Raw genomic sequence first — 21,376 nt, forward strand, 5'->3', positions numbered from 1 at the left:
GATTGAGCTTCCGGCGTTGCTAGGCTCCCCCGGAATTAGCCTTTTGTTTACACATGTCTTCTTTGGCTTTAAGGAATATCGTTGAAACAATTGTGAGGAGAAACTAAACGCAGCAGTGTATGCATTTTACGTTATACATGCATTTATTTTCCAAAAGCAGTTGCGCTCGATCTGTATTGAATAATATGTATTTATAATTAGCTGCTTGTCTGTTAACTTTTTGCTTACAATAAATTGTCTCTCGAAGATAACGGTAGTCTCTCCCCTTATATCCGAGTCATTTTGATATCAAGATATTATTGTAACGTTATGTCTGTTATTAGAGCCTGATCTGGACACTGTATGATGGCTACAGCGATTAATGCGAAAAAATAACATGTAACGTTACTGAAATATGTTTTGTGTTGATGCAGGTTGGATTTTTACTTCAAAATGCCCTTGTTTGGCAACACTTTCAGTCCCAAGAAAACCCCTCCTCGGAAGTCTGCTTCCCTTTCCAATCTACATACAGTAAGTACAAGTTTATGTTGGTTCACACATAAATTAATATGTATTTAGAGGCCAAACCAAACCAATCATTTATGTTTTTGTCAGTTGGATCGGTCAACACGGGAGATTGAATTAGGTCTGGAATATGGATACCCGATGATGAATCTTGGCAGCCAGAACTTTAAATTTGAGGATGGCCAGTGGATCTCAGGTAACGTTATGGCTTCCTACAATAAACAGACTGATTTAATTCAGTGCCAGTTAGTAGCCTGTTTAAAGAATGTAATGAAGTCTTTATGCCAACCACAGAGTCAGGAGGTAATGTATCAGGAAAAGAGGTACAGCGACTGAAGAAGAGAAATCTACAGTTAGAGGAGGAGAATAATCTGCTCAGGCTAAAGATTGAGGTTCTTCTGGATATGGTGAGTGTTGAATGATTATAATGCTGAAAGCCACCACAGCTTGAAAAATATGAAGCTAAATCTAAATAATAAAAACGATATTCTATAAATTATGTGTTGGCAAAATTCTCTTACACAAAGTGATTTAACATATTTTCTTTAGCTTTCAGAATCAACCGCAGAAACACATCTAATACAGAAGGAACTTGAAAATGTGAGTAGAAGAAAGAAATGAAGGAAGGAAATAAAGGGGATTTTCTCTTCTCTTTAAGTGCGTGTATACAATGAACTGTTCTAAGACAATGTTTAAATCTAAGTTTCATTTACACAATTGATTATTTATCACTTCGTATATTTCCTTTTTTAAATTTGCTGTTCCAATGCCAATTATATGACTGAACAAAAATATTTAGGTTAATGTAATTTCACATCATCTTTATATAAGCATCTTTTTTGTGCATTTTTTGCCCTTAAAAATCTATATTGCGTTTAAAGAAACCTATCATTGTCAGAAACATGCTGTTGAATTCAACTAGATTATTTCAGATTACATAAAAAGCAGCAAAAGATCGCTCATTATGTTTAGAATACATTAAAGGAGAACTCCGGTCAATTTTAACATTGAGCTCATTTTTTTTGTCAATTTGGAGTGCTGTCAATACAGAGAACAACGACAAAAATCAGTGTTGCCTACACCGTGTTATCCTCTTTTCAAAATTTGCACCCTGTTGACATGTTCTCGTGTCGGTTTCAAACAGGTAGGCCTAGTTTTTCACAATGTGTTTTATGAAATGGGGCAAGTTTTAAACCTGCTTTAGCCTCTTAACATCCTTGATGTGTCAATACAAGTGCACAGCTAATGTGAGTTATTCCTTCAGAGTGAACACGGGGGAATCTGACCGCAGAAGTTAATTCGGCCAGCGCTCATACCTGTATTTATTTCCTGTTTTCGGTCGAAGTCCATAGTAGTCGATTGTCGAGTTCTCCACTGTTGCTTAGTTACCTATGATCACGCGCGTGAACTCGACAATCGACTACTATGGACTTCGACCGAAAACAGGATGTAAATACAGGTATGTGCGCTGGCCGAATTAACTTCATTTTTATGCATATCTTTCACATCTACTGCAGTCAGATTCACTCGTGTTCACTCTGAAGGAATCACTCACATTAGCTGTGCACTTGTAATGACACATCAAGGATGTTAAGAGGCTAAAAGCAGGTTTAAAACTTGCCCCATTGAAGTCAACAGGGTGCAAATTTTAAAAAGAGGATAACACAGTGTAGGCAACACCGATTTTTGTCGTTGTTCTCTGTACTGACAGCACTCCAAATTTACAAAAAAATGAGCTCAATGTTAAAATTGACCGGAGTTCTCCTTTAACTTGTCATTCTTATAGCCAGTTATTCTAAATCTTCATTCCTGTGGCTCCAGTAAGTGCTCTTACATGACAGTCCCAAAACCTTTCTGCATGTGTAGATCTGAATGTGCATTCAAATCACTGGAAACAATCACACTCTTTCTTTGGTTCCACAGTAAGATTAGCCAAGAGCTGTAAAGGTTTTAACATGTACATGCAGATTTAAGAGGATTTTTTTGTGTGTGTGAGGCACGTATTGCATGGCTAAGTTTTTTCTTTTCTCTTCTTGTCTTTTCTTTTTACGTTTAATAAATTGACATGAATAAATGTTGTACTGATTTTATGCCGCAGTGTTATTTCCATACAGTGCATTATATCCTAGTTTTTCTTTTATTTAATTGGACTTCTCTAAAGTAGATCTCGTCGAAACAAACATTTCATATAAAATTTTGCTGTGAACTCCATATTTCCAAACAAAAAAAAGACTTGCTATTGTATCGCATTTAGTTTTCACTACAGAACTAAACTACTTACATTGATGTATTGTCTCTGTGTTGTATTTAGGGTGAAAATGTCAACAAGTAAATAACCAAACAAGAGTGCTGTAATACCACTTGTGCTGTCCGGGAATTTCACCTCATTTCCTACAAATAAGAGACTTTGTGGGTATTACAGATTAATAGTTTGAAGTTTGAGAAAAAGAAGGAGGTGCACCAGAAGGTTTATTTAACAGATTATCCTTTAAATTCATTCATATTTACAATGCAGTCTCAATAACATAAGATGAAGTAACTTATGTATTTACTTTATGAACATTATGTTTATTAAGAAGGTCAGGTATACAGCTACTTGAAGAGATTTTCTGCCGTATCAAAAGCCAGGTAAGACATTGTCTTGTGTTTAGAGTGGCTTAAAGACAATCAAAAATTGTTGTCAAGCTGATAATTTATACATCTAAAGATTTTTAATCTTCCAGGTAATTGAGGAGCATCTGGATTTCACTTTCCCTAATGACAACTCATTATAGTGGTTTCATTAATTGTGAGACAGATCAAGTCACCTTCATTTATATAGTGCCTTTAACAATACAGATTGCTTCAAAGCAGTTTTACAGTGACAATAGTAAATTAAAGTAACAGATTGTTTTGGCTTTACAGCAGCTCTAGAATAAAGTCCAGCTAAAGTTAGTTTTTATTGATTCACTTCCGTTGCAAAGATCATTAGTTATTAACTATATCTAACAGAAAAAAACAATTATATACATTTGTTAAATTTAGATTCTGTATGGTTACACAAAACTGATCAGTTGTAAAAATTTTGCATGCCTACATTTAATTTCTCTAATTTTAGAGATTCTGTAAAACACTGCAGTGTTAAGGCCCGTTCACAACAACAACGATAATTGTAACGATATTAGTGTCCACACCAGCGGACGATATCGTTATGTTTATTTTGCACGCTTGCTTCTCGGTCGCTTTAAATGCTCGAGCTCGTTATAGCAGGATGTAATCTGATTGGCTGTCAATGTTTTTTTTATCGTTGATTCATCAGCTGGATAAAATCGTTCTGAATGTGATTCCGACTATACGTTTCTCTGTGCCGTTATTGTTATAGCTGTGGTGTGAACTCTGCCATTCTTTAATATTGAGAACGATATAGAACTATATCTTTGTAGTTATCGTCCTTGGTGTGAACGGGCCTTTATAGTAAAAAGCATATTATAGTATTCATGTCTAGATTCGAATTTAAAACAGTAAAGATGAATTGTAGTACTGAAAACTTTTAAAACAGGCATTTTAAAAGTGTGTCCCAATTGGAATCTTTCTGACGTCTGTTTATGTCAAAATCCAGACATTCTGAATCAGATTATATAATGTCAATGCACAAAAGTGGTGTAAAAACAGACATTATTAAAGGGAAAAAATAGATTCACAACCTGAATGTGTTCCCTCCTCATTGTACAAATAATGCATCCTGTTAAAATATTCATATTACTTTCCTATATATTTGGTCTGTATGTAAAATACAAGAAAGAATAAAATTTGAGGTGTAACCAGAGACTTGGCATTTGAGAGCAGTAAGGATTCAATCAATTGTAACAGAAATCAATGGGGGAAAAAACTTAGATACTTGATAAGAATTAGTAACTGTATGTAAGTCACTTAATGAGTAGGTCGACCTATGACTCTACTTCCTGGGGGGTGAAGGGAAATGTGTTGAATTCATATGCTTACTTCCTTTGTGTAATGTGGCGCAGGTGAAGCAGCACATGTTCAGTAGAGCATCGACTGCGTAGCTTCCCTCTGAAAAAGTATTTTGATTCTACAGATAATATAAGTATATCCAAAAAGTTTTGTCTTGTCTTTTGGAGGCCTGAGCCACTATGGGAATTATTGTAGATGAGAGAAAGACAGAAGGTGCCCCAGATGGCGGCTGGGGCTGGATTGTTCTGCTGGGAGGATTTGTCATCACTGGCTTCTCGTATGCCTTCCCAAAAGCTATAAGTGTATATTTCAAAGAACTTATGCAAGAGTTTAAATGTGGATACAGTGAAACAGCCTGGATTTCTTCTATAATATTAGCAATGCTCTATGGTTCAGGTAAGATCATCTAAATTGAAAGTTGTCAGATTTATAAACCCTTTAAGATTTTTATCAAAGTCTCTTTTTTCCTTCTTAATGGTCAATATATTAATTTTCATTTTATCCAGGTCCAGTCTGTAGCATTATGGTTAATAAATATGGATGCCGGCCAGTCATGTTGGTTGGAGGATTACTGGCTTCAGGAGGGATGATAAGTGCATCTTTCACTACTAACATTATACAGCTTTACCTCACTGCAGGTATCATCACAGGTAAATAATAGATATTTGTGATCATCAATAACTTATAATTCTAAAGACAGTTAGTTCTGGTACCCTGTGGGGAGTTTTCAGTGACTCTTGCAACATTTTACATAGTTACACCATAGGTGACTAAATGTGTCTTTATGAGTGAGTTACTAAATCGTTCACTCAACCTATTCATTCATCTAAATTGATTAATTCAAAAAGTAGTAACTGGTAATATGTCTTGTAAAAAAAAAATCTTTTTTTTTTTTTTTTCATGAATATCAGCACAGGCCCAAAAATATAAATGCTGTCATTATTTGCTCACCCTACTCACCCTCATTCCAGTGACTTTCTTCTGTGGGTATGGAATTTATTGCATTTTGTTAATATTAGAGACATATTTAAGGACATATTACCTGTTACTATTTTTGTTTTGCCAACAAAAATAGTTCCAAATGAAGTCAAAGCAAAATCCTACATTGGGTGTAATTTATATTGCTAAACACAAGACAAAGCTTTGTTTCATAAATGAAAATACTATTATAAAAACGTGTATCGTAGTTGCATCCATTTTTGAACGAATAATGTTTTTCTCTCTTTAAAAGGTCTTGGACTGGCTTTGAACTTCCAACCATCACTGATTATGCTGGGGTCTTATTTTGACAAACGCAGACCACTTGCCAATGGACTGGCGGCAGCTGGAAGTCCTGTATTTCTGTCAGCTCTTTCTCCATTAGGACAAATGCTGCTCAACCGCTATGGATGGAGAGGAGGCTTTCTCATTACCGGTGGTCTTCTGCTCAACTGTTGCACCTGTGCAGCTGTAATGAGACCCCTGAAACGTAAAGAAAGGAAAGCGATAGCCTGTTCCCAAGAGCTCAAGGAAATGCTGCCTCCTGAGGCTGGACAAGAGAATATCATTTGTGAAAACAATAATGATAAAAAGCCCACTAAAAAGAAGCTTTTGGACTTCAGTGTACTTAGGAACAGAGGGCTTATTATTTATATCATTGCAAAATTTATAGTTGTCCTTGGCCTATTTGTTCCAACTATTCTCTTAGTCAACTACGCTAAGGACCAAGGGGTGCCTGCGGACGATGCTGCTTTTTTGTTGTCTATTATAGGATTTATTGACATCTTTGCTCGTCCCACATGTGGCATTTTGGCTGGTTTAAATTGGATTCGACCCAAGATGTCTTATTTCTTCAGCCTGGCCTTGCTCTTCAATGGCCTAACAGATGTTTGTTCGGCTACAAGCACAGACTATAAGGGTCTAGTTATCTTTTGCGTGTTCTTTGGGCTGTCTTATGGCATGGTGGGTGCTCTACAATTTGAAGTTCTGATGGGTATTGTGGGAACAAGCGGTTTTTCCAGTGCACTTGGCCTAGTGCTCCTCTTTGAGGCAGTGGCTGTGCTGATCGGACCACCCTCTGCTGGTGAGTTATGATGAAGACATGCATTAAACTGAATCATCACCTATGAAATGGTAGTTTTTATGATCCATGTGTAAATTTAATGAAGATTTTTACATGTATTTTTCTCCACAGGTTATTTGGTGGACAAGTATGGCAACTATGAACTGATTTTTTACATGGCTGGAGGAGAGCTGATCACCGCTGGAATATTTCTTGCCCTTGCATCATTCTGTTTTATTAACCAAAAGAAACACAAAGACTCACAGCAGAATCATCTTGCTGATGTGGAAATCAATCCTAAAAGATAAACAGTGGAGAGAGCTGAAGAGAGGGACGTTCATGTTCAATTCATTTTTTTAGTCGTGTGTTATTAAAATTAGTGTATTGTACTGTGTGTGAGTGTGTTCATGTTTTCCTAATTATAACTCTTATGTATAAATTACACAAAATAATTCCACAATCAGCAAAACCATTTTGTGGGTCAATGAGAAATCAGAAAGATAATAAAAAGGAGAAATCTTGTGCCACATTCTTGGAAATGCTATTTTATATTCATGTTGGTTTTATGTGCTATACATTGATGTATACGTTTAATAAATTACAGTTGAATTTACTGAATTTTAAATAATAGTTAACTATTGTTTTCTGAAGATGAACAAAAGTCTAATGGGTTCTGAACGACGTGCTATATGCTATACTGAACATTCATGTTCATTTCATTTAATCTACAAAGAATCAGTGTTGTTATTGTTAACTAAAACTATTAAAAACCGTTTTCTTAATTGAAATACAGCTGAAATAAATTATAGGCTTAATATAAAATAAAAACAAACTTAAAAAAGTTAAAACGAAAATTAGAAATGTTTCCTTGGCCACTAACTGAAATAAATAGATTAAAGTTGAAATCCTATTTACAACGTAGGACTAAAACTTTAAATAAAATGAAAACTGAAAATCTAAAAATAAAGTTAGTACAAGATAAATAAATAAATAATAAATATTTTACTGGTGTAAAAATAATACACAGATAACTGCATAGAATGATACGAAGATTACGTGACATCGCATTGGCTAACTGCCTCTGTCGTAAAAATCATTTTGAATTTTGATTGGCCAACCCAGCATTCAATCATCAACAGTAAAGTCCCTTGACGTCACTCACAGGAAGCGGCAGAATAGTGCTTTCAGCGGTACTAATTTGAGTCGACGAGGTTGCGTCATATTTAACTTTAAAATAGCCATTTTGTAGAAGTTGATAGAACATATTAAAGCTATTCAATTCTAACGGGCACATATAATATTAGGAACAGAAATAGTATTTTTCCTTTGAGGGTTTTCATCGTCACAGAGTGATTCCACGATGCCGAGAGGAGGTGAGTGTCGTGCGCTTGCCTGATCGCTGTTTTACCTTTTCCAACACCGCCAGAGCCAGTATTCAACAACAACAAAAGAAAACTTATGAAAGGGAAATATGGAATTGACGGTGAATATAAGGCCTCTGAGGTTACCGTTAGTGGCTACAGCTTCTCTATAATGGGCAAATCACGTTTCCCACCGAAGCATGGACGCTAGTGTAAACTCAGGCCATATTGGACCAGCGCAGTAACATGTGATTGTCCGATAAGTCGACAGTTTCACTGACGACTCTCGTTCATGCTTCGCCTAATTATGCCATTAAATATCTACATAAAGTATAATAGCTTCTTATTGGTTTTAATTTATTTTCTTATTTTACCTTGTCCACCACCTTTAGGCAGAAAGAGCCATAAGGGCCGTGGGAAGCAGTTCAGCAACCCTGAGGAGATTGATCGGCAGATGAAAGCTCAGAGGGAAATGGTGAGTGTATAAGTGCATCTTCTGTCACTTTCCTTTAGTTTCCACACTTCTGAAGTTCACGTTTACTCTGCATCAGTTTGTTAAATGGAAACTGTGATTGTTTTGTGTGTAGGAGGCGAAAGAAGGGGCTGAACGTGAAAGTTCAGAATCTGAAGAGGAAAGCAGCAGTGACGATGAAGTATGAGGTTTCACTTAAATTCACTTGAAGTGATAGTTCTCCCAAAAATGAAAATCCTGTCATTTACTCACCCTAGTTCCAAACCCATTTGAGATACAAGTGCATTGTAAGCCATTCCATATGAAACGAGTTGTTTAGTCCAAGTTTCCTGAAGCGACTCGTTTGCTTTATAAGATAAACTGATTTCATTTAGGTTTTTATTCACCTATAAACATTGACCAAAGCACATCACATATAGTAAACACAAGCTCAAACATGTTGGCCTGAAGCACAAGAACCAAAGAGGTTTATTCTGAGGTATAGTCACGCAAAGATATTTAAAGGGGATATTTCACCGCTGGAAAGATGAATGTATTTAAATTGGATCATTTACGTAGTCGAAATGTGAAATTATTTTAGAAGTTGGTGCTTTCTAGACTGAGAAAAGCCAGAAAATGTATTTTTGGCTCGTGTGGATGAAAGACAACAACTCCCAGAATGCACTTGCTTCGCTGCCCTATGAGGCCACTCCCAAGCCACGCCTACCGGTTACAGAGGGCAGTATCGGAAGAAATGATACAACTAGGCTACTAGTTGACTCGAAACTGAAAAGACGTCGTTTTATTGTGAGATCCCCCTATGGGCGGGTTGAGAACATGCGGGACGAGCTCCTCCTACTGGCTGTAGTCTCTCGCCTCTGGACATAAAAGCCTCTGACGTTTTTTTGCGTCATCTGAGGTTTTTTTTCCAGACACACAATACAGAAATCTCTCGTCTCAGGGGGACATGAGGGAGGGAAGCACGGTCATTCGAAAATACTACCGGGTTTCTACTGATACAAAGCTTAATGCTAATTGGTGAAGTATCCCTTTAAGCTTCAGTGTACCATATTTATGTAGTGTTCTCAAAAATATTGATATTTCGATATGTATTGATTAGGGGTGTAACAATATTCAAATCAAAGCGAAAAACCGCGATACACATCCCATGGTACATATAGCGATATTCTCTCTCTCTCTCTCTCTCTCTCTCTCTCTCTCTCTCTCTCTCTCTCTCTCTCTCTCTCTCTCTCTCTCTCTCTCTCTCTCTCTCTCTCTCTCTCTCTCTCTCTCTCTCTCTCTCTCTCTCTCTCTCTCTCTCTCTCTCTCTCTCTCTCTCTCTCTCTCTCTCTCTCTCTCTCTCTCTCTCTCTCTCTCTCTCTCTCTCTCTATATATATATATATATATATATATATATATATATATATATATATATATATATATATAGGATCATAAATTGACAGCAGCCTAATAAACCTGTTGTCTGTCATGTTAATTTAAGAACAAAAGACAGAGAAAATCACTCGCTGCTCTTGACTGAATAACTTTTGTAAATTAAATTGTAAGCATTAATTAATCTATTCCAGTGTTATTTTACATTTTAATTACTTTAAATTCTGTAGTATTTCTTACCTAAATATACTGTTAGACCCACCTGAAAAACTTGAAGCCATGTTTATTTCATTTGTCTCTTTATTGTATTTATTTGTGCTATCGTTTTCAATTTGTTCATATTTCATTACTGACTGTTTATTTTTATTTATATTTTTAAATGTAGTTCAACTATTCAAATAAGCTATTACAGCAAAATTATAAAAAAAATTATGAGGAGATAATAAATTATCTGTATGGCAGTTTTCCCCATGGTATCAAATGTTATAGAATATTGATATTTTTCAAGGTATTGTATCAAAGTTGGAAATTTCAGTATCATGCCAACACTAATTTGATGTGCTCTTTATATGTGCGTTGATTTTATAGGTGAATTAAAGCGTAAAATAAATCTGTTCATCATATAGTGATAGTGTTTCTTCAGAAGGCTTGAATTGTCTTTTTGTACTTTTTAATGCTTTTGCTTGGGCTGTCAGTGGACAGACAAAAAATAATGAGAATATTAAAAATGTCTTAATTTTTTTCTGAAGATGACCAAAAGCCTAATGGGTTCAAAACAACATGAGGATTATGACATTTTTCATCTTTGAGTGAACTTTCCCTTTAACACATTATGGTTATTTGTTCTGTTTTGAATTTGATGGAGCTGCAGAAGGTGTTTCTGATTAATATGATTTTTACTAATGATTTGATTTTCTTCTCTAAGGAACCTAAAAGGAAAGGTGTAGAAGGAATAATTGAAATCGAAAACCCGAACAGGATCTCCCAGAAAAGCAAGAAGGTTGTGGAAGTAGATGTCAATGCACCTAAAGAGCTCTCGCGTCGAGAAAGGTATGTGGGATAGCGTAAACCTTGAGATCCTCAGTCAAATAAATGGTTGTTGCGTTAAATACATCGTGTTTCCCTGTGTAGGGAGGAGATTGAGAAGCAGAAGGCTAAGGAGCGATACATGAAGCTGCATCTAGAGGGGAAGACGGACCAGGCTAGGGCAGACCTTGCCAGGCTGGCTATTATCAAAAAACAGAGGGAGGATGCAGCAAAAAAGCGAGAAGATCTAAGGAAAGGTGAGCTGATATCATTACGTCTTCTAATGCAAGATCAATGAATGACAACCTATAAAACGGACCAAATAAATTATATCGCTTCCTGTTTAGTTGTGTGTGCATGTTGAGAGAGGCTGAAACAGGCCTGTCATGACCTTTGACATCACCTGCCATTCCATATAAAAAAAAACATACCATTGAAGCTTATCTTTTAATAATTTCTTTGTTATAACTTTTTGTGCTTCATTATTGAAATATAGACTATATAAATGGCAATTTATTTATAACTAAATTATTTAAATACATTTATAAATAAAAAAATATTTATTACATTAATATAATATAGTTGGGTATAATGCAGTATTTACTTTCAGCCCATGCCCCTCATTCAAGTTTGATTGTTGGCTCTTTGGAAAGTTTGGACATTTCTGCTTGGGATAATACCGATGGACTGGTTAAACTTAAGGGATGGTCCATCCAAAAAAATGAAAATTGTCATTCTGTCTCACCCTCATGTTGTTTCAAACTTGTTTGCATTTCTTTCTTCTGTAGAACAAAAGATAATTTCAAAGAATGTTGGTAGGCAAAGATTTTTGGTTCCCATTGATTTCCATTGAATAGACACAAAATGGGAACTGAAAAAAGCCCAAATGTTTTACTACAAAAATCAGACTTGTTGAGGTCCATGGGGTGAAGTTAAATCCCTTTTATATTTCATTTTTGAGTGAACTATCCCTTTGGTAACTAGTATTGACAATGGTCTTGTCTTGTCTCTATTCTTTTTCAGAAAAAGAAGCAGAAGAGGCAAAGTCGAAACGCTAGCCCGAGCATCATCACACAGGACAGGGCTTTTCTGGGGAGGGAGGGAAGGGGACTAGTTGTTTAGAGGAAACAGCTCAGGGGTAATCCATACTTGTCATCCTTCCACCCATTCAAGGTTGGAGGGGCATTTGGACAGTTATAGGAAGTCAAAGGGGAGGTGGTAAATGGTGTTGGAGTTTGTTGGGTTATTAATTTTCAAAACCACCAAACTTCACTCACTTTATCCCTCCCCTGACATTTTCACTGTGCTCAGACTCTAAAGCTGCTGGAGTTTACGCTCAATTTCTGTTTCTATGATGTTGTCACCATTACGTTAGATTGGGATGTTATGGCAGAGTGAGGTAGGGATGCAGGTGTACTTGCGTGAGCTGTTGTTTTCTGATGGGGAAGAAGCATGCTGTAGTGTGGAACAGTCAAACACTAATTAGACATTTAGTCTTTTTATGCATCGAATGACATCAACCCTTTTACTGTCATTAATTTTGTCCAGCTTTGTGGCCTAATTCTGTTTAAGTTCCAAACAACGCAGCTCTAGTCATTTAAAGGTTAATAGGTGGGTATATTTGGTTGTTACTTGGTGTAATCAGGACATGCTTGGACATAATGCTGCAGCTAAATTCTTATTTAAAATGTTAATGTTTTTAAATACTTAAACACAATAATGTAGTCTTGGAACAAGGTGTCACTATCAACAGGACAGTATTAATGTAACCGCTTCAGCACTGCTGACTGAGCTGATTCATGTCTCCGCAACACCTCAGCACATCAACTTCTATAATACCCCTTTACTCAGGGTTTTGCATTTCTCTTGAAGTGGGACCCTTGTTTTTGTCACTACCAGACCCACTGGTGTGTCCTCATAATATTTGGAGTTTTATGCTTTAGCCCGCTGCTGGGACCTGACTTGCCTTAACTGTTTAAGGAAAGCAATATTACCTAGATAATGCTGATGGTGCAACTTCTTTTTTTTTTTTTTTCTTTTTTTTTTCAGCTCTTAAACACAATTATTTACAGTGTTTTAACATTTGTAATGCATTCATCAGTACCGAAATATGTATTTACTTGGGGTATTGATTTGAAATTAGTGGAATTCCTTATTTGAAATTTTGTTGTATACAAATAAATGAATTGGTAAATAAATAGTGTTTTCTCCTTGTGATATTTTGAGCAGAAATAATAAAAAAGAAAATGATGAAAGCTAAAAGTACATTATTGGTTGCTTTATTCTAACCACCTTTGACCACCTAGTATTGATAAAGCTAGACATTTAGAAAGCTTGCAGACTTTTTTTCCAGTCCATAGATTGGGAAATTGGGATGATACAGAAACGATAGCTGTAGAAGGGACACGAGTTTAACAGGTCATTCAATTTAGAGACTGTGAAAAATCAAAAGGTGGATAAAAATGGTTGAAAGTTATGAGATCTGCAAGAAATTATTTTATTTAAGCATTTCTTTGTATTTAGCGATCATAAATAAAATGTGGTTATTGCGAAGTAGCATAAATTACCTCATATCTTGGAGGCAATCAGCATGTGTTGCCATTGCTTTATTCAACACTGATGTGGATTGACCGCGTTTGTGGTCAAAAAGACATTTTCTAATTTTCAATTATTGAATAATTAAGCAATGATTTATCATTCTAAAATGAATCAATAGGATTGTCACAAAAATTTCAAGAGATCGATCTGTCAATCAAAGTTATCTATTTAAATAACTGAACACGTCACACCAGATCTTAGGTCATTACATTGTTATGAATTAATATGCAGAATTATTACTATTATTCAGAATTCATTTTAAAGTTCTCATGTTGGTGGAATACAAACCAAACAGAGCTCTCAGATCCGAAGTATCTATCAGGCCTGTTAATAACAGGTCAATTCAAAACAAGACGTATTTTGTCCTGCAAGACGTACATGGTCGACACCAGGACCCACAAAGTGGGTGTGCGGGCGGGCTCTGATACGGCCGCGGTGGCCAATTAAGAACGTCTTGTGCTCCCTGACGGCTCTGTAACGACACCGTGGTGGTCGTCAGCTCCATCTGCCCCAACTTGGTGGTCTTCAGCTCCATCTTCTGCCCCAACTTGGTGGTCTTCAGCTCCCTCTTCTGCCCCAACTTGGTGGTATTCAGCTCCCTTTTCTGCACCAACTTGGTGTGATCCTGCTCTGCCAGCTCCATGGGGTGGTCTTCAGTTCCATCAGCTCCATTGTGGTGGTCACCTGCTCTGCCCTGGCCACCTGCTCCGCCTGCCCTACCCTGGACAATTGCTCTACCTGCCCTGGTCACCTGCCCTGCTCTGCGCTGCCCTATTCACTTGCCCTGCCCTACCCTGGTCATCTGCTTCGTCTGGTCTTGAGGCCCTCTTCCAATTAAGGATCCAAGTAGAATCTAATTTGTCCCTTTGTTTTATTTCTTATTAAACTTTTTGTGATTGCTATTTTTTTATTCTGTAAAGAACTTTGATAGCACCTTGACAGACTGATTCCGAGAGAGAAAAAACTTCCAATGCAGCTTGAGTAGGCCTGCAAAAAACGACCAGGGTAACCACAGTTTGCCCTAATTAAGTTATTTTTGTATTTTTATTTATTTTTTCTTTGACAGCAAAAGTGATATTTGTAGTAAGGGACTGTTCGTTATTTATTTAAGGGGCCACCGGAGGAGTTTTGAGATCTGTTGTCAAAAAAGGCATGACCCTCCCCGATAATTTGATTAGCCTATGGTTTGCGCTTGGCAAAGATGTTCAGATAGCCATTGTTTGTTTGTTTTTTAAACCATAAACTCTTGCTTTCTCATCTGGCTGTAACGATAGACCAAACCTACGATTCGGTTCGTATCACGATTTTTTATTTTAGATTTGAAAAAAAAAATCATGTTTTCGGTGCTGATGCGGTGTGACGCGTTCAACATGTGGGTAGCGCTGCCAACAAAGCATCTAAAAGCTGTCACAAAGAACCGGCAAAAGTAATGATTATTAATATGTCATATATAGCTAGACATTTTAATTGTTTTTAATAAACAAGTGTTTTCTGTGTCTACTGCAAAGATGAAGTTGACGATGCGACGCGATCTTCTCAGAACGCGCCAGAGAGAAATGCACATTTCATAAGGAGAAAGCAGTCTGTTTTCCTTCGTTTTGAATTGTTCTGTTTAAAAGTAGACATTTCAAGCTTTCTATATATTTCTCAGGTCTATGAGGCAAGTAGCATACCTTACGCTGAGTTTCGGTTCATTTATGAGACAAGAGTCCAGTTCACTCGCCCGCGCCTCCGTGTCATGATTATCTATTTTCTACTATATTTAGACTACTTCTTATTTATTAAATCCAGATGAAACATTGATTAAAATTAAGATAAAATTAATAAAAAAAACGAAATTCACTTTAAAGAAATGCTTTGTGCTTTCTGTTTGAGGTCTCTGTGCAATTTTTAAAGTCGCTTCAGAGCAGTCATGTCCGTAATGGAGAACTGTCACGCCCGTAACTTTTTTTTTTTTTTTTTTTTCACATAAATGCAAACACGAAAAATAAAATAAAAATAATATAAAATTTAGTTTTCTGTGGAGGCCGATCTTTATTCATCCGGTGGGTATATATATTTTGGTTTGCACAGTGTAATTTATAGAATTACTAAAAAATATTTTGCCACCTAAAAGTTAAAGTTTTTTTGTGTCACGTCACATGTGTATTTCCATCATATTAAATATAAAACGCATGTGTAGACTGATATTTTTCTAACGTCTTGACTCCTTTCAGACGTTTCAAATAAATGCAGTTTCTGATAATTTTTATTTTAAGTTTTGACTGCAAATGTCACATCCATTCACTGGAATCGCCCAATTTTAACGAATTTATCCTCAACTAGTTTTTGTGGTGTAGGTCTTTTTTAACTTAAATAATAGCCTACTAATAGTGATTTAAAGATGTGGTAGCGCTGCGAAGATCGCGAGTCGTATATCGTTTATTTAGTAAACAATTAAAATGTCTCCTGCTATATTGAACATATTTGCCTGTTCCTTACAAAACACTGACAGTGGGGTTTTTTTTTTTTTTTGAGCAGCTGCGGACAAATTATTTCGACACACACACACACACACACACACACACACAGGGGCGGACTTTACCATTAGGCAAAGGTCGGCAATTGCCTTGGGCCCCGAGCTACCTAGGGGCCCCCAAAATGCCCTATTAACTTATGCTTAAGTTTTTATTTTTTTATTATTTTTTTATTATATATTTCTAAAACTCCATTTGCGAAAAATGGCATCAATCATTAGTGTCGTAGACAGGAGGGGGCCCCCCCGCCTCACTACATTGGACTATTCCATTATCTCACTTTTTTTTTTACTGCGCATCTGCGAAAGTGACAAGGCTGTGCAAAAAGTGCGCGGCGCGAAAGATAAACAACACGCAGTAACAGGAGGACTGGGAAATAGAGCAATTGATCCCCAGAGCAAGACGAGTCTAAACGCGAAAATTTAAAGTTTCGAAGTTACCCAAGCGGCTCAAATAAAAGAAAACAAGTGAAAAGACGCTGATAAGTATTTGGGAACGCTGCCAAAGATGACAAACTTTTTTACGGCTACTGTTGGGGATACAGATCAGGAACAACAACGTCAAACGCACAGAAAAATCGTGAAGCAAAGAGGACACTGAGATCGACAGACAAAACTGAGCAGTTTATGAATCTTGATATTTAAAAAAATCTCAGCTCTCAGATTCTGTCAATTCTATTATGAAATTCAAACAATAAATACCGTTTTGCCGTTTGTATGTGACGTAACAGATTCCTATAGCGGCACGTGAACTGGTCATCTCTAGCTAATAGTAAATAAACACGAATTAACAATGTTGAAAGATACAGTATAACTTACCGAAATGTATATTCCTCATTCATAATATCGATCAATAAGTGTTTTTCAACCGCGGAAAGAGGTAAAACAGCTGGAGAACAATCGTCACATAACATTTAGGCTACCTCAGGAAAGCCATTTAATTGGCTAGAAAAAAAGAGCTATAGAGAGTATTTGGCTAAATATGTGTACTATATTACTTATTTTAACCTTAAATTATACCAGCTGAGAGGGCTTTTTTTTTTTTTTTTGAGAAAAAGTAAAACTTGTCTTGTGAAACGTTACCTAATATTTATCCAAATGAGTCAATATTGAATCAAATCACAAGAATTGAATCGAAATGGTGAAATTTGCCAAGCAAAAAAAAAAAACATAGCTTACCAGAAATTGTACCATGTAAACATTGTAACATGTTTCTGTTTAGGAGTAAAGAAGTGTAGCCTATGCAGGGTTTAAAGGGGACGTTTTTTCTCTCCTCTCTAACCTTTACTTCCCCATAGATTAGCTTTACCTGCCTATCCACCATTCAGTCGGTAAATATTTTTTTCATTCTCTTTTAAAGATTGGATGGGTAGGGGCCCATAGCCTACCTTCGCCTTGGGCCCCCGATTTGCTAAATCCGCCACTGCACACACAATATTGATAAACAGGATTTTTTTGTTGCTTTTTTAATACAATAAAAAAATCATTTAATTTATTGTTTAATAAAATTATAAGCCTATTATTATTAATAAAATTTAGTTTATTAACAGCAACATAAGCTGTAAAGATGAAGTTGACGATCGCCATCTCCGTAGTAGTGAACACGCCTATAGAGAGAAATGCACATCATTACATAACCAGAGAGTAGCCTATTTCTTTTCGTTTTAAATTGTTAAAAAGACATTTCAAGCTTTCTTAAGATATATTTCATGTAGGCTATGTGAGGCATATGCTGAGTTTCGTTAAGATGAGATGCGCTCCTGTTTACGAGCAGTACAAGTGACCACGCGGGCGCCTCTACGATTGTGTTGTCTGCTATATTTGGTATTTGGCAATTGGTTGATAAAAAAAAAAATATTAAAATTAAGATACAATTTATACAAAACGAAATTCACTTTAAAAAATCGTTTTCTGCAAAACAAAACTTAATTAAGTGGTCAAAATCATGTCTGACCCGCTCCATGTCTCTCGATATTGCGTATACTCGTGTGTGCGGTTCACTTTTCATAATCAACATAGATGAAAAAATAACATTATTATATTTTAACAAAAATGAAACTAAATGAGCTTATTTAATGGTAACAACACAGTAGGCCTACAGACTCTGTATTTGTACAAATTGCTGCACATTCATTTTATTCTGAATTTTGCACACACAAGTTGAAAGGCATTTGTTTGTGCATGCATGTAAAACATATCTGCAACATTTATCAAGTTCACTGATAATTATGCGTGCATTTATTAATTATTATCTTAATGAATAATGTAGCAAGGACGAAGCATGTAAACTGTTTGTTTCAGGCACGTGCACAGGTAGGGCTCAACCTGTGCAGAGCACATGCCCTTTTTGCCCATACACTCCGAAGTGCCCTTTTTTTGGTGGTGTTTTTTTTTTTTTTTTTTTTTTGCTCAATGCTATTGGTCACCCTTTACGTCTGTCTGTTATACAAATATCTAGGCAATGAAAGTTCTTAAAATTAGCTTGTGTAAATCTTATTCGATTCTCAAGCTGTCAGTAAGCTGATAACTCCGCCCCCTCTATTCACCGAATCAACTGAAGTTCCCCAGCAGCCGCACAGAAGACAGCAGCTAAACGAAGTTTTGCGAAGGGTAAATAAATATCTTGTTGTTTGAATAAGTACTACTAAACACTATGTCTATAAAGGCTCATATTTTATTTATTTGATGTCTGACTCACTGACTGAGACATGTGGGACGTCGCCTGAGAGAGGTCTAGGCTAGCATTTGCCATCTCATAGGCAATACATAGCCTACACTTAGCATTTCATCTTTTATAAAATGCGATTTTGGCCAAATGTATTTTACAACAGGAAAAACTGAGCGCCCCGCCTATATAGCTACAACAAACTAGTTTGTAACCTGTTGATGAAAATGTAATGTGATGCCGGCAGTCGCCGGCGCCGTTTTAATGACGGACAAAAAAAAGCACATTTGCACACATTCGCTGGTCAAAAACTATATATTGATAAGTAATACGACAACATATAATTTGTTTTTACCATCGGAAAATCATAACAGGTGCGCCCCCGCGCTGTTTCGTACTGGAACTTAGCTATTTTTTTTAATCTATTCTATACTCTCCGCTCGTCCTCACATGTATAAAATGTAGTAAACATAGTTTTACTACAGTAATGTTGTAGTAGTAACTAAAAACTGAAGATCACTGAAATCTTTATATTTTATCATGCAGAATGTAATTCATGATTTAATTAATTCCAAGGCTTCATTTATTTGATCCAAAATACAGCAAAAACAGTAATATTGTGAAATATTTTAACAATTTAAAATAACTGTTCTCTATTTAAATATATTTTAAAATGTAATTTATTTCTGTGATCAAAGCTGAATTATGGTTGTTATTAATCGTGAATAAATCTAAAGCTTTTGAGACTATTATTTTGTGTTATTGAATTTGTCAGGAAGATGTGACCATTTCTTCCTTTTATGTAGGCTTACTAAATAATCTTGATATAAAAAAGGGAGGGGGGTGCCCTTTTTCAGTTTCAGCACATGCCCCTCAAAAGGTCTGTGCACGGCCCTGGTTTGTTTAGAATTTGGATCGATCATCGCAAATAGATCCGAATGAAGAAACGTACAAAACCATAGGCTATAGAAAATGGGTGGGCCCGGACCTAAATGCCCACCCGGGCCCAATGGTAGCGCCGCGGCTGGTGGTAGCCCTACATCTTACACATCGTGGAAACAAATGGAAACTAAAATATGCAGTATCGCCCTACAGCGCACATTCTATCAGCAGTTCTGGCGCCTCAGTCCCAATACTGTTAAACTCGACGTACATCACATGTTAATGCAGCGGTAGAGTTACACTCACAGGACACTGTGCACTTAACAAAAGTTCATTATTTGCTCGTGCTTTAAAGCTTTGCCGGGTAAACATTTCATTGGCGTTCTGTTCTGACATGATGCACTTTTTCTAAGAGCGAACTGAAGGGCGCGCGCACTGTCAAACAGCGCCAAACTGGATTTTTGTTGGGTCAGACCCATCTGATATCGAAGGGGGGCTGATAACGCGAGATCAACATGGAGCTAAATGGAAAAAAATAGCACCAAACAAGCCACTTTGAAATGTTGCTGTTTTAATGAATATAAAAGTTGGGTGACCCTCCCCCTAGACTAAAAAAAGTTGGATGACCCTCCCCTCAACAAAGAATAAAAAGACATGACCCTCCCCTATTTTCCTCCGGTGGCCCCTTCCATAAATACCGAACGGTCCCTAAATATTGTATTTATCTGTGTTGCAGAGCGCCCCCTGTAGGAGGCTCCGTCTCCCCCCTCATATTTACTTGGGACATTCCACTGGTTTCAGTTCATTTGTCTTAACCGCTTTGTTTCCCATGGTAATTATTTGTGATGACACGCCTTTTATAATATAAAAATAATTTCCCCTTTCATCTTTTTCACATCCTGCTGTTTGCACACACAGACAGCGCATTTGTAATGGTTGAAATGTGATGGACACTTGATTGCCTAAGGACAATTTATAATGATAATAAGAATAATTGATGTTCTCTTTCTAAAGCCCCTATACCCCCACCTCACTCCTGGCACTGGCAGCTGGACAATACTAAAAATCCCAAGGACAAAAATCCATCATCTATAAATAAATTACAGAAACGTCTGTCTGTCTGTTATTCGCATATCTCACGAACCGTTAGTCCGATGGATTTCAAACGTGACCGGTGTCTCGCTACGGGCACGAGTTAGTGCAATGCCAAGTTTGACGTTGTTTAGATTAGGCAAAAGATATCGTTAAATATATCGGTAAAAGAAGCACTTAGAAGGTTGTGGTTTAAAAATAAACATTCTGACATAAACACTCTGTCAGCTAAAATGTTTACTTCTGAATTTTATTCACGGCCATTGTAGTAGGCCTAACCTATTCACAAACTGTTTGCTCAAGCATAGCGTTTTCTCGGAGTTCACTGTGTGCTTTCTACCATGCACAAATAAAAATGTCACTGAACTTTTGCTGTGTGCCTAATTGTAACAATGAGCACTCAAACACACCAAACCAAAAATTACTAAAAACACACACAAAAAACTGATTTTGCACGGGCATTTTGCACTAGTTTTCTAAATGACAAAGCTGAATTTTGTCACATGATCCTTCAGAAATTTTATACTCAAGAAACATGTCTTCATTGATTTATCAATGTTGAAAAAAGTTTTTGTTACTTTTGTGGAAACCATGATACATTACCATTCAAAAGTCTGAGGTAAGTTTTGTTACACCTATTATTGCATTACTTTAGTGTCATCTGTGTGTTACCATGATGGTGTTTTGTATTTGTGTGAATAACAGTACTTCAATAGGTTAGTATATATTACTTTAGGCCTAAATCAGTTAATGATATACATATGTTTTACTGTAAATTTAAGTTAAATCTGTAAAACCTAAAATGTTGCTACTGTATTTTTTAGGGTTAATTTCTGCCAACCACAGCTGCCAGTTTTTTACTGTAATTTAAAAAAAAAAAAAAAAAAATAAGTGTAA

At 36.4% G+C, this 21,376-nt stretch overlaps 3 protein-coding genes across 4 annotated transcripts; all 3 read left to right on the top strand.

The window, feature by feature from the left end:
- Positions 1-20: 20 nt before the first annotated feature.
- On the top strand, positions 21-1,266 carry cby1 (chibby 1, beta catenin antagonist). Of its 2 annotated transcripts, none has more exons than XM_081392100.1 (5): positions 21-117; positions 414-510; positions 595-700; positions 799-911; positions 1,054-1,266. In XM_081392100.1, the coding sequence occupies exons 2-5, from the start codon at positions 433-435 to the stop codon at positions 1,123-1,125; spliced, it is 369 nt and encodes a 122-aa protein (XP_081248226.1). In that variant the 5' UTR covers positions 21-117; positions 414-432; the 3' UTR covers positions 1,126-1,266. The 2 variants fall into 2 exon arrangements, with proteins under 2 accessions (XP_081248226.1, XP_081248227.1); XM_081392101.1 differs by having other exon boundaries at positions 56-92.
- Positions 1,267-3,705: 2,439 nt separating this feature from the next.
- slc16a8 (solute carrier family 16 member 8) lies at positions 3,706-7,118 on the top strand. The gene is made up of 4 exons (XM_081392067.1): positions 3,706-4,851; positions 4,962-5,105; positions 5,687-6,517; positions 6,629-7,118. Exons 1-4 carry the CDS (start codon positions 4,635-4,637, stop codon positions 6,802-6,804), a joined length of 1,368 nt encoding a protein of 455 aa, XP_081248193.1. The 5' UTR covers positions 3,706-4,634; the 3' UTR covers positions 6,805-7,118.
- A 531-nt stretch (positions 7,119-7,649) lies between these two features.
- On the top strand, positions 7,650-12,989 carry pdap1a (pdgfa associated protein 1a). The gene is made up of 6 exons (XM_081392266.1): positions 7,650-7,869; positions 8,250-8,332; positions 8,445-8,510; positions 10,627-10,751; positions 10,833-10,984; positions 11,751-12,989. The coding sequence occupies exons 1-6, from the start codon at positions 7,857-7,859 to the stop codon at positions 11,783-11,785; spliced, it is 474 nt and encodes a 157-aa protein (XP_081248392.1). The 5' UTR covers positions 7,650-7,856; the 3' UTR covers positions 11,786-12,989.
- The last annotated feature ends 8,387 nt before the right edge of the window (positions 12,990-21,376 follow it).

This window comes from Scardinius erythrophthalmus, assembly GCF_964197995.2.
Source record: "Scardinius erythrophthalmus genome assembly, chromosome: 18".
NCBI classification, from domain to species: Eukaryota; Metazoa; Chordata; class Actinopteri; order Cypriniformes; family Leuciscidae; genus Scardinius; species Scardinius erythrophthalmus.

Coding starts and splice junctions, on each gene's coding strand:
- cby1 (XM_081392100.1), top strand. CDS start 433: ATGCCCTTGTTTGGCAACACTTTCAGTCCCAAGAAAACCCCTCCTCGG. Junction 701..798: donor GGATGGCCAGTGGATCTCAG/GTAACGTTATGG, acceptor TGCCAACCACAG/AGTCAGGAGGTAATGTATCA. Junction 912..1,053: donor TTGAGGTTCTTCTGGATATG/GTGAGTGTTGAA, acceptor TATTTTCTTTAG/CTTTCAGAATCAACCGCAGA.
- slc16a8 (XM_081392067.1), top strand. CDS start 4,635: ATGGGAATTATTGTAGATGAGAGAAAGACAGAAGGTGCCCCAGATGGC. Junction 4,852..4,961: donor AGCAATGCTCTATGGTTCAG/GTAAGATCATCT, acceptor CATTTTATCCAG/GTCCAGTCTGTAGCATTATG. Junction 5,106..5,686: donor CACTGCAGGTATCATCACAG/GTAAATAATAGA, acceptor TCTCTTTAAAAG/GTCTTGGACTGGCTTTGAAC.
- pdap1a (XM_081392266.1), top strand. Junction 8,511..10,626: donor AAAGCAGCAGTGACGATGAA/GTATGAGGTTTC, acceptor TTCTTCTCTAAG/GAACCTAAAAGGAAAGGTGT. Junction 10,752..10,832: donor GAGCTCTCGCGTCGAGAAAG/GTATGTGGGATA, acceptor TTCCCTGTGTAG/GGAGGAGATTGAGAAGCAGA.